The sequence below is a fragment of the Eumetopias jubatus genome, unplaced genomic scaffold (assembly GCF_037043125.1).
Source record: "Eumetopias jubatus isolate StellerSeaLion01/CBP00866 unplaced genomic scaffold, mEumJub1_p1.0 scaffold_4, whole genome shotgun sequence".
Lineage (NCBI taxonomy): Eukaryota > Metazoa > Chordata > Mammalia > Carnivora > Otariidae > Eumetopias > Eumetopias jubatus.
This window is the reverse complement of record NW_028274810.1, coordinates 105,061,907-105,074,330: the sequence shown is the minus strand read 5'-3', so window position 1 is coordinate 105,074,330 and position 12,424 is coordinate 105,061,907. Positions and strand designations below refer to the sequence as shown.

The 12,424-nt window shown below is 63.6% G+C and overlaps 1 protein-coding gene across 4 annotated transcripts in view; it reads right to left on the bottom strand.

Moving 5' to 3' along the window:
- Positions 1–12,424, bottom strand: part of MEGF6 (multiple EGF like domains 6) — an 86,156-nt gene that overhangs the window by 58,755 nt on the left and 14,977 nt on the right. For all 4 annotated transcript variants that reach the window (XM_088022639.1, XM_088022643.1, XM_088022640.1 and 1 more), the window contains exon 4: positions 8,153–8,257. In XM_088022639.1, the coding sequence (XP_087878765.1) occupies positions 8,153–8,257 (105 nt within the window). The remainder of the gene's footprint in view (positions 1–8,152; positions 8,258–12,424) is intronic.

Sequence of the window (12,424 nt, the reverse complement as noted above, 5' to 3'; positions counted from 1 at the left end):
CGGGCTCTGCTCGGTGGGGATGTGGCCTCCTCCCCCCTGAGAACTCTGACCACAGGGCCAGCTATGGAGGACCCCACGGTGGAAAGCTAATCCGCAGGTTCACCTTGCCCTGACCCCAAGAGGTGGGGTGACCTCCCTGGTACTCCCGGCTCCCTGCAGACACTGAGCTGGGCAGCAGCTCCTGGGCAGCCAGTGCTGGCTGGAGGCCCGCTTAGCTGGCTGTCGGCACCCCTGGTCACTACCTCCTCCTCCTGAAGTAACCGCCCTGTTATCAGCTGGCCTGGCTCCACGTGATGCTGCCCAGGCCCCATTTCGACCCGGGCGCAGAGGACCAGGCCCTGCTCTGGAATGCTTGGAGCCGCCAGGACCCGAGAGCAGATTTGGGTTGCCAATGCCAGTTCCCTGCTCGCAGACCCCTTGTTAATTATCCTGCCCGGATAGGGAGCCAGGCACGAGCCCCAGGAATCCCGAAAACAGGCTATCAGCACGTTTCCTAGAATTTGCCCCTGGAACAGCTAGGGCTCGGGGCAGCCCAGGCTTGGTGGGGTGGAGAGGGTACAAGGCCGAGGCACCCTCTAAGAGCCCAGAAAGCAGCCAGGGGTCCGGGGCTCGCCCAGAGCTGCTCTGCCGGGCGCCTCAGGCCTCCCTCTGCAAGGTCTCAGGGCACCGCCGGGCCGGGAGCTAGGGATGTGGCCCGCGGGAGGGGCCCAGACACTAAGGAGGCAGAGCCAGGCCCAGAACGGGCTCCTGAGCACAGGACCACCCCAGGCAGGAATTCTCTAGGAATTGAGACACTGGAGTCGCCGCAGACAGCTCAGTGGCTGGCTTCACTTTATTGACTCATGAAGTGCTCCAACGGCCAGGCGCTGTGTGTGAGGGGTGAGCGCCAGCCACAGTGGGCCCCCCCCACAGAGGCCCCCCCCAGTCTGCCCCCCAGGGGCAAACTTCTGGGGCAATGAGAAGGGGACCCAGCACAGTGGGGACCTCATCCGGGAGGCGGCCTGGCCAGCATGACCGGTCCACACGCGGGCAGAGGGAGGACCTCCACGGCTTCCCAAATAAGTTCCTTCCACAGATGCAGGTCCTCACGTGTGCTGTGAGGGTCTCTCCCACGTCCAGTCTAAGAGCTCCCAAGTGCAGGGACCCCCCCCCCACCACCACCACATTGCACTAGTGCCCCTGCCCCATCCAGCTACCTCTGCTGACCCAGATACCTATCCTTCGGGCACCCACCTGGGCCCACCAGGCAGGCCAGGAGCGCTCCCGGGCAGACAGCCACTGCGGAGGCCTCCCATGCTCCACTCCCCTCCACTGGTGGGGAGAGCTTGAGGCAGCGAGGTCTGAAGGGCGCAGGAGGGCAAGGGGCAGCCTCTGTGCAGAGCTCGGGTTCCTAAGGGCCTGGGGCCAGGCAGCCTGCCCCCACTCGGCGTAGCCAAGCCATCAGCCATGGCCAGGTGGGTGCTGTCAAATCAGGCTCTGCTGCTTCTTGGAACCCTGGGCAGCTGCTGGCTCCACTCAGCCCAGTGGGCTCCCAGGAAAGTCTGCCAGAGCCCAGGAGAGGCCCCTTGGCCCCAAACACACCAGAGGGACTTCCTGCGCCGGAGCCTGTCCGTCCCAAGGTAACGCCAGCCTGGGGACCCACGTGGGGTACTGTGCCGACAGACCCCCAGACACCACCCAGGCTCCCTTCCCCTAGCCAGTGGGGCCCCACGAGCAACCCGGCCCCCACGCTGGTGGGTCCAAAAGGCTGCCGGCCCACACTGAGCCACCACCGACGGCAGCAACTCAGGAATGGCCTGGGTTCAGTGTCTCCGCCTATAAAATGGGACAAGTCCCCAGCCTGCCCAGGGTACCCCCAGGACCACCCTCGTAGTCCAGGGAAGAGCACTTCACAGAAGAGTCTGGGTCAATTTTGAGGAGGCGGGGATAGGACAATGTGGCCGAGTCAGGCGAAGGCCAGATTCACAGCGTCCTTTCAGGAGGCCACCCAGGAGGATGGGGCGGGGCCTCCAGCCTGGGGACGGGAGGCACGGAGGCCTTGTCCTCTAAATCTGAGCCTCAGTCCTGCCTGGACAGTAGGCCCCACATGGGCAGGGGCCTTTGAGCTGCCCACTCACCAAATGAGCACGCGGGGCAGGCTCACAGACCCCCACTCCCAGGAGGGTCTGCCCCTTGGTCCTCCTCCCTATAATTATACCATAAAAAGATCCCCCCCAACTCTGGAGTCAGGCCTGGGAGAGGCCCACAGCCCCACAGAGCATGAGGCAGGCCCGGAGGCCACGGTCATCCCAAAAGACAGAGGCGCCTTTGTGGCTGGTTGTTGGGGGAGGTCAGACCTGGAAGTTAAGCGATTCACTGCGCGAACACAAATGCCTCTCCCAGAGTCAGCCACTTTGAAAGAGCAGCTCGGATTCTGCATGTGGCCAGTCTCGGCTGACCTAGAACAGACCATCTGCAGACCCACTGCCCTGCAGGGACGTGGCCCGGCCCGAGTGCAGGACGGACCTGCAGCAGCCACCCCTGACCCAGCCGACTGCCAAGGGCAGCAGGATGGAGGCCAGAGGGCAGTCAAAGCCACCACTCACCCCTCCATCTGACCCCCCAGGCCTTGCCCTCCCAAGGGCCGAGGCGGCCCCCAGGCCAGGCAGACACCCCAGTGCCCCCTCCTGCAGGAGGCTCTGGAGGCTTCGGGAACTGTCTTCGAAGCAAGAGCTTCGTGCGGCTAAAGCGGGTGTACGTGGACACAAAGCCCTCGGGCGGGACACGGATCACGGCGGGCCACCCAGGCAGAGGAGAGCCACGCACAGCCGGCCACCGTGTGGTTGGCTTTTTTGATTGCCCAGAAAGTGGACCCAGCTCCTCAAAGGCTGGACCTTGAGGGCAGCCTCCCAGAGAAGCCGAGGGGGTGCGTCTCCAGCCTAGGGGACAGGTGCCGGGTGCTCACGGGGATGCCCCCAGCTGTGGGGATCAGAAAGCACCCTGCTGCTGATGGCCGGTGGGACTCTCAGATGGCCCTGCCAGCCCGCCGCGCCGGTACAGGGAAGGGCGCAGGGAACCTGGAACCACTGCCCAGGATCAAGGTCAGAGGCAGGCAGGGCCAGGTTAACCTGAGACCACACCCACGGGACCGTGGCTGAGCTGCCTCTGAAGGACTCAGGCCAGGCTCAGGCTGCTGTGGCTGCCGGCTTCGGCGGCACGACCCCAGCGCGGCTGGAACCTAGCCTCGGCGGGCTGTGCCCCCAGCCCCTCAGGGGTGGCCGGCGCTGGCTGTGTTCCCGCCCCCGCCCACCCCTCGATGGGGCCCAGGCTCCCAGAACAGCCGCAGCCGCTCCCAGGCCTGGTCACAGCGGCTGGCCAGGAGCGGCTTCTGGTGGTGTCTGGACCTCGGGCCAGGGGTCAGACTCCCACCCTCAGGCACAGCGGGCAGCCCTGAAGGGGGCCTGGGAGGGCCTGCCTCCTCTCCACTGATCCATCACCCCAGTTTAGAAACAGAGCCACCCTTGGGCCGGGGCCAGGGGCTCGGACGGCAGGGCCTGCCTCCTCCCCCCTCGCCCTCAGGGCCGCAGCCTGCTTCTACTGCTCTGCTTCCCAGGGGCCCCCACCTGCCGGCCTCCTGCTCAGAGCAGGACCCATCCGGGCGCCGAGGCTCCAGGCAGGACCGCCGACGTCTGTCCCTGCTGGGTAGGTCACACTGGGTCCCCCGGGGCACCCGCCAGGCTAGCCAGCCCCAAGGCAGCTGTCCAGGCTTCAGGTCTTCCACCAACCCAGAGAGGGGGGCCGAGGCCCTGGGGGTTCCAGGCTGACCCTCCTGCAGTCCCCACCCAGGCCCTCCAGGCCAAGCTGACTCACTCTCTCCTCTCTACTGCTCTGCTCTAGCCTCTCTTTCATCCGGAAAGCCCACCCTGAACTGCCTGCAGTCCCCAAACCTTCCCCAGCCCACAGGCCCACCTCCTCCAGGAAGCCCTCAGGCCACCCAGCTCTCTGCCCAGCTGGACTCGAGAGTTCAAGTCCCAGAACTGCCTCAGAGACCTTCCCAACCCACCCATTTTACAGCTGAGGAAACTGAGGCCCAGAGGGAAACCAAAGCCAAAGCTTCTTGGACTGAGAAGGTACCCAGAGATAACCCAGGCCTGCATTCTCCGTCTGCTTCTGTCCCGCAAGGTCAGGTGAGGTCAAGTCCCAGGACATGACTGGGGCTCCGTCATGATGCACAGCGTAAAGGCCAGCTATACTGAGAGGTCGCACGCTCCTAAGGGGCTGTGTCTCCTGTCTGTTTTTTCCTTAAAGACCCCATGCCTGAAGCCAGGAAGTACGTGCATCCCCAGCAGGTACTGGGGGTGGGGGCATCTGCCCACGCTCACTCAGGAGCACACACACTGTGATTTTCTGTATTTTCTGCGGGTGCAAACCATTCCTGGTGGATGGACAGGACCCCTGGAGCCCAACCAGGGACAAGGGGTTCCCGTGGTACATGGCCCTCCTCTACTGACTGATGGTGCCGACCCACAGGGCAGGGGGCCATTCGTCCTGGGGGTGTCCCTACCCCAGGCCACCGGAGGGAGGGGCCACGTGTGAGCTGTGCCCCAAGGAAGCTCAGGCATGCTGTGCAGGCGGTTACCCCAAGAGCCAGGGACAGTCCCCAGCCACCGGGCCATCCACCCTTATGCCCGCATGTCCAGCAGACCGGGCCTCTGGGGAGAGACGGCGCTGCCAAACCCCCACCCTTCTTCCACCGGGGCGCTGAGCCTCACCTGCGCTCACACCTGGGACCCGCACAAAACCGCTCTCCCTGCCCACCTAACAAACGGAGTGACGGGGCTCCGGGGCGCTGCCCAGGGTCACAGCTACAGGACATGGAAGCTGGCCGTGGCCGCGCCGAGGGGGGCTCTGCTGTGGGTACCCAGGGCCCTTCCTGGGGGCCCCCTCTCCCTCTGCACTCCACAATCAACCCCACGGGGTGCCTCCCTCCCCCCCACTCTTTGATTCAAATGAAAGAATTTGGGGGAACCAGAAAAAATATGGCTTTTATTTTCAAAACTGGAATCAATTATAATTGGGGGGTTAGTTAAATATTCCCAACTGTGCTGAAGCTCAGGTCCGCCTCATGCAGACCCAGATGGAGGGAGAGACTGGAAGGCGGTGCTGTCGGGGGTGTGGGCAGGAGCATAGGCAGGGGTGCCCCTGCAAGCAGCTGGGGACACCCACCCCCTGCACACCCAGCCCTGCACACACAGCCCAGCACACGTGGCCCTGCACACCCAGCCCTTCATACCTGCCCTGCACACCCACCCCACACACCCCACCCCACACACCCACCCCACATACCCAGCCCTTCATACCTGCCCTGCACACCCAGACCTGCACACCCGCCCTGCACACCCAGCCCTGCACACCCAACCCTGTCTAGCCCGCACGCCCAGCCATGCGCTTCCAGCCCACACACTCCACCCTGCACAGCCAGCCTTTCTTCTAGGAGACAGTGCCTCAGGAGAAAGCCCAGCAGCCTTCCTCCAGCTTGATTAACTGCTTCCTGAAGGCCACATCTGCAGCAGAAAGCCCACCCATCCCAGAGGGCCAGGCTGGTCACAAGCCCAGGTCCCCAGGTGCAGAGTCAGGGCAAGGTGGGGACCAGGGGATCTGCCTCTCTCTCTCCAAAACAGGTCTTGATGGGGCCCCACTGAGGTCTGGCACTGCACTGGGAGACGGTGGAAGGTTCCAAGCGCTCAATGGGACAGGTCACACTTCCAGCCCCAGCTCTGCTGAGTGGTAAGCAGCTGCTAACCTCCCTGACCCTGGGTTCCTCTTCTGCACAGCGAACACAGGGTACACCGAGGTGGTGCAGGCCAGCCTCCAGGCCCCAAGAGGCCACCCCCACTAACACTGTGGAGAGCAGGGGCTGATCTGGAGGCAAAGCCAAGTCTGGAGCCCAGGCTCATGAAGCTAGAGAGCAGAGCATGTGCACACTGCTCCCACCCCACCCAGAGACACCACAGGGGTGGCCCTGGGACCCTAGAACGGGGCCAGACAGGCCCCCTCCCATGGACACAGGGCCACTCGCTGGATGCTGAGCTCCCCCCATGCTGAGTTCCCTCCCTACTGTGCCCCTGCAGCCCTTGAGCCCTCCGATACCCAGGAGGCCAAGTGTCAGGGCTTTGGGGTGGGGGAGGCTGCTCATGCCAGAGGGAGCACCAGCCCGGGAGGCTCAGAGCTGGGCCCTCGGACAGAGGCAGGCCAGGAGCGGAGAGGCAGCCGATGGCTGACAGGAGGCAGGGGCAGGGGAGCTGGGGTAGGGTAGGCGTCCCCAGCTGCTTCCTGGAGGACGTGACCAAAGACAGGCCACGCTCCAGGGTCACCTCCTCACGGCCCTCCCCCAGCAGCAGGGACCACAGCAGCATCTATGCGGCTGACTGTCAGCCACAACCCTGTCCCGGCAACATCCCCAAAGGGAGCTTCCTCCAGGACCTGAATGAAACTCACCCCAAGCAGCACGCAGTTCATTAAGGTTGGCTGAATGAGTCAGAAGGTCCTCAAAGCATTTTCCCACTTCCACCGTGGCCATAACACCGACCAGACCAAGAAGAGCCGACGTGTGACAACTGGCCCCCTCCATCCCAGCCTAGACGCAGCCTGGACCCCAGCCTGCCTGGGGGGGGGGTCACATCTGGCCAGCCCACCGAGGGGTTCAGGGTCCTAAACTCATGAGGTCTGGCTGAGGCACCAGGGCATGGGACAGGACACCCCCAGCACCTACAGGGCTCTCAACAGCAGGCCTCACTCCATGGCCCAGGCATCGGTCCTCCCAGCCCACAGAGCCCACGAAGCAGCAGGATCGAGAACTTTCTGGCTAACAGAGGGCATTGAGTAAGCAACCAGAGCTGCCTGACCAGCTTCTCCAATCATCAGCACCCCAGCTGCTAGCACCTGTCTCAGAACTCGGGGACCCAGCCCCTCCCCAGGACCCCTGCCCTCTGTCTCTGCCGGAGGCAGGGGGGCCACCACATGTGGACACAGAGGGGCCTCCTGTTCCCCACAATTTACTGATGCCCGCCCCCTTCCCGGTTGCCTGCTGGGCTCTGAGGCACTGAGGCATGGCGCAGGACGTCCGTCCTGGCATCCACCTGGAAGAAGCCCCCAGCTGCTCGCTAGGAGCAAGTTCAAAGCACCGGAAACCGTCTGGGAGTATTTCATTTCACTGGGCGGCCATGGCTCTGCGCCTGTTCCAACAGGACCGTGAGAGCTCCCTGTTGTACGAAGAAAACTCTGGACAAAACAAGAAACCCCTCAGGAATGCTCACACCTTCCCGTCACAAAGAACTTAGGAAGAACGTCTTGGGGGGGGGCGGGGTTCTTCTGACGATTTTTCTTGTGCTTGTGTGCACTTTTCTTTACAAAAACTCCACCGCCACCACGCCCACTCTAAGCCTGACCCGCCCCCCAGCACCCAGCTAACACTGTCCCGACAGCACGCTGCGGGAAAGAAAACCACAGGCCCCCAGCACGGCAGGACTTAGGTTAAGGCCCCACGTCAGCAAACCAAGCCCCCAGCCCAGGAGCAGCCCCGGTCAGCAGCCAGCACGGGAAGTCCCCCGTCGGCTCTAGGAAACGTCCCCCTGAGGAGGGCCGCCTTGCCTGGCTGATAATTTCCTTTCTCCTGCTCTTTCTCTTCCCTTGAGAAACCTTTCCTTTCTGCTAGATGGCATTCTGCCTGATTCAGGCATCGGTTAATAAAGCCAATGAGCTCTCGAAAATTCACTCAGTTGAGTTTCTGTTGTCCAAGGGCGTGTAGCGTTGCTCGGTTTTCATGATCTATCAGTTTACAGATGTGCCAAGTTTCACCGAACCAATCGCCTCCAGTAGGACCCTGCACGCCCCCCCCCATCTTTCCACATGAGGGACACAAGGGGCTCCAGCAAGGCAGGAATGCTGCTTGGAGACCCCGGGACAGGCCGCTTCCCAACCACCCAGCAACCCGGCCCGTCCCTGCCCATTTCTCTGGAGGCCGCAACTGGATAGGGTGGGTTCTAAGATGATGGGGAGCAGAGGCCTCAGTGGAGGGAGTCTCCGGACCGCACCCCCCCCCCGGCCCCAACAACCTCAGACAAGCCGCAGGGAGCAGGCTGAGGGGTGGGAGAATGCCCGTCCATCCACTCACCGTACTGACATCGGGGACCCTGGAAGCCTCGGGGACAGTAGCATAGCTGGGCTGAGCCAGGCACGCAGTGGCCACCGTTAAAACAGAGGCCAGCGCTGCACTGGGCTATGGAGAGAGGAGAGAAGGCGTGTAAGGAGGGGCGGCGGCCCAGGGGCAGCCCCAGCCCCCCCACCAGAACACAGCATCCTTGGGAACCCTCTCCTGTGTCCCCCAGGAGGCAAAGCCTTGCGCTGGACAGGACCCAGACCCTCACCACAGACAGGAAAGCCCTCCTCCCACGAAAGCCCGGACTGCACCTTGAGAGCTGAGCCCCGAACCCTGGGTGGGGGGGTGGTCGTCTCCCAGGCCAGCAACACCAACACTGCCATCAGGTCACTGGTCCCTCTGCTCTGTCCTGGGTCACACACAGGCACCGCCACCAGAGCCTGAAGCCCCCCCCCTCCCATTTTCTCGAGGAGGTGGGGAGGGAGGGGCAGCGGGGGAGAGCCCACTGCTGAGGACCCCGCCCCTCCTGCTCACGGCCCAAGGGCGCCAACCACCAGGCTGGTCAGCCCCTCGGAGGGGCAGTGCCTGTGCAGGCCGGCAGAGCCCAGATAGGAGGGATGGAGGGAGGGTTCAGGGATGGAGGGAGGGTTCAGGGCTGGGAGGGGGCCCCTTCTCCCCTCTCTAAGGAGACCCTTGCTCCCAGACCCTCTCTCCACACTCCACCCCACTGGGCCCAGGAGGCTGCCCACCTGTGGTGTGGGTGCCAATGAGCCCCATCCTCCCGTCCCAGCACTAGTGTGTGGGGAAAGAAGCAGCCGGCTGGAGAGGTGGGGGCTGTGGGCAGGGAAGGGCAGGTCTGTGAGGCTTGGCAGGCGGCCCCGGAGGGCCCGACAGTCCCAAATTGCCTGCCGGCCCCGTCACAGCAAGTATGCCAACCCAGGCTGGACTGGGTACCCCCAGCACCAATTTCCCGGCCCTGCAGCCACCCTCCCATCCTAACCCTATGCCCAGGAGGGCACGGCCAAGGCGGGTAGGCTGTGCCCCCACCCTGGGACCCCAACAGCCTGGCCCTGAGTCCGGAAGGCTCAGGGGTGTTCACTGGGTGGATGCTTTGCACAGTTCACTGAGTGGATGCTCTGTACAGTGACCTACCCCCAAAAGCCTCCGGGAGCCTGGTGTGAGCCGTGGGCTCAGTGACTTCATGGGTCCCTAAAGGCACCCCCACCAGGAGCAGGGAGAGAAACTCCAGAAGGCAGGAGGCCTGAGGGAGTGCTGTCAGCCAGGCACATGGGTCCAAGCAGCCCTCTGGGCTGGACGCTATGCTTGATAAGGTAGCTGAGGCTCAGAGACAGGCAGCATGTGGCCCCAGGCCACATAGCCAGTGAGCAGGGACCAGGCCCCGGGATCCTCTACTTAGAGTCTGGGGTCAGGAGGGCGCTCTATGGAAGGCTTCTTCCTCCTCTCTGACCCATAACCATGGCCACTGTCCCCAGTGTTGGAGGGAGCGCCCCCCCCCTTGCCCCAGCCCCCCTGCAGGCGAACTCAGACCTCACAGCCTCCTCCCTCCAGCCCCACACCCGCAGCCTGAGGATGTGTCTGAAATGGGGCAGGAGTGGGGGGCTGAGGATGAAACAGCCCCGCAGGGGTGTGGGGAGGAGGCACACGGTGACCCTGAAGCCCACGCAGGGAAGCTTGGCAGAGAGGTCAACCCGGGACGCGGACAGCATCAGCATCCCCGACGCCAAGGGCCCGGAACCTACCTCCAGGGTACGTGCAGCCCACCGTCCCCCTCCACTCCCAGCGCCATGGGGCCAGTGAAGGCCACCGTCACGGCTCGCCCCGCTCCCCCACGCTGTCTGCCCCACAGCCGCTGTGATCTCGTCCACTGACCACAAGGCCCCTGCACCCGCCCGTCAGACTCCGGGGACGCTGTGGGCTGCCACCCGCCGCAACAGCGTGTATCTTCCCCAGATGTGACACAGCAGCGCTCACAGCATGGCACTGTGTCCACTACGGCCACGGCCTCCCTGAGAGCAGGCGCCAACTCCGTGCAGACCACCACCACCCACTGCGCCCCCAGGCTCTGCCGCCGTGCGGACTCCTCGAAGATGCTCCACGAGTGCCGTCGAACAAGTGGACGCCAGAACGCACCACACACAGCACAGCCAGGCGTGGGCAGGCCGCGGGCGAGGACAGCGCTGGGGTGTCCCGGGAGGGAGGCACGCACGAGGCAGCAGAGCCACAGAAATGAAAACCGGGAAGAAAAGCCACGTGAAGCTGTGCCCCGAACCGAGAAGGGGCACTCCCAGAGATGCTCACGGGGGCAGGGAAGGCGGGGAGCCGCACAGGGAAGCCTGGGGAGCAGGGCCTGCTTGGGGGGCGTGCGGGCCAGAGAGGCCCCCGGTGCACGGGCAAAGGAGTGGGCGCCTCCCCTGCATCACCCCAGCTGCTGGGCCAGGCTCCACGACATGGACCCGCCTCCCCTGTGTCAGGCAGGGGGTTCGCCTCGAGCAGCAGGGCCCAGCCCTCCTGCCACCACCCCTCCCAGGGGCAGCAACAGACAGCAGACAGGGACCCCAAGACCCCCCAGCCAGTGGCCGAGCAAAGACATGGCCCAAGCAAGTGCTCAAGAACTCACGCCCAGGCAGACAGAGCTCGGAACCGGAGCCTGGCTTTCAAATCCGTGTGTCTGACACCCTCCCCTAGACCCAGGCAACCCCGTGCGGGAAGAAGGACCAGGCAGACAGGAAGAAGGACCAGGTCAGAAACGTGCAACAAAAACCGTGAAAACTTGACACGTGGCTGTGAATGAAGGCTGGACGGACGCCTTGCGGACAATTTAGAGATTTCCAAGTAACAAATGTATTTTCTACTTCACATTAGTGGATTTTTTTAAATACCTACTAGGTTCCGGGGCCATGGCAGGGGGTCTGCTGGGGACCGTCCCTCAGGCTGTCAGCTTGGCCAGGCCTGCAGCCACAGGACCCTCGAGAGTGAGAAATGCCAGGGCAGGCGCAGGTGACCTGGGCCGGTGGGGCCCACAGGGTTGGCTGCTGTGGGCAGCCGTGTTCTCTGAGGACCAAGCAGGCAGAGGGAAGGCCCGAGCCAGGGGAGTCCCACGGGGCTGGAGAACCCCCGCCCCCGCCCAGGTACTGTGCACGTGTCTCCGCCTGCCCCCAAACCCCTGCTGGCTCCCCACAGCCCAGATGCCTTAGCGGGCAAGGCCTGCACATACATGCTCAAGTTCTGTCGTCAGATACGTACCAGTGGGTTAGAAACTCAGGTTAAGCTCCACGACAGGCAACTTGCACACACGGAATACGATATTCTCAGCGACTTTCACACTGCCAAGTGTCTCCCACATCCTGCCTGAGCCTGAAGCCAGACACGCTACCCACAGCAGCCCGCTTCCAGAGCTGATGGGTCACCCCTCGACCATGATCTGAACAGAGGAGGAACACCACCCTCCCTAGTGTGCAGAATGGGGCTGGAGGTGCAGGGACAGTGACCATTCACCAAGCGTCCCAGCTTCCCCAGACCAGGCCTTTGCCTTGGGGTGACACAGGGTGGGTCCACCCATATCCTCGGGACCAAAAGCTGGCAGGGCCCCGGGGGGGTGTCCAGTCTGCAGGATGGCGGATTTGGGGAGCACAGTCCCCAGGGCGAGGGCAGCATGTCTGGAGACCCACCCTTCCTTCCTTCCTTCCTTTCTTTTCTCCCTTCCTTCCTTCCTTCCTTCTTTCTTTTTAAAGATTTATCTCTTTGAGAAAGAGAGCGCATGAGTGCATGCATGCACCCACATGGAAGGGGGGAGGGACAGAGGGAGACTCTCAAGCAGAGGCCCCACTGAGCATAGAGCCCGACACAGGGCTCCATCTCACGACCCACGAGATGACCTGAGCCGAAACCAAGAGTTGGACACTCGACCAAATGAGCCCCCCAGGCACCCCTGGACATCTGTGGCATCTTAACGCCAGCTACCCCTCTCTCAGGGTGGGGGGCAAGAAACACCTGCGTTTGGCGGGACCTCAGGTGAACCCTGCTGCCGGCAGCGGGGGTGGCCCCTGTCCTGGGATGGGCTAGCCGTGGCAACGGGGCTCCACTCCTCTACAAGGGCTGCGCTGTCCTCGAACTGCCACGCGACTGAACCCAGAGCCCCTCCTCTTTTCTTCCCCAAGTAGCTACCGGTGGACAGCTGAGTGGCCGCCTCAGGCGGGACAGGTGTGATCCGGGTGGACAAGTTTCTCCTGGTCTGCTGGGCCACCCCCCTGCAGGCTCTGAACACAC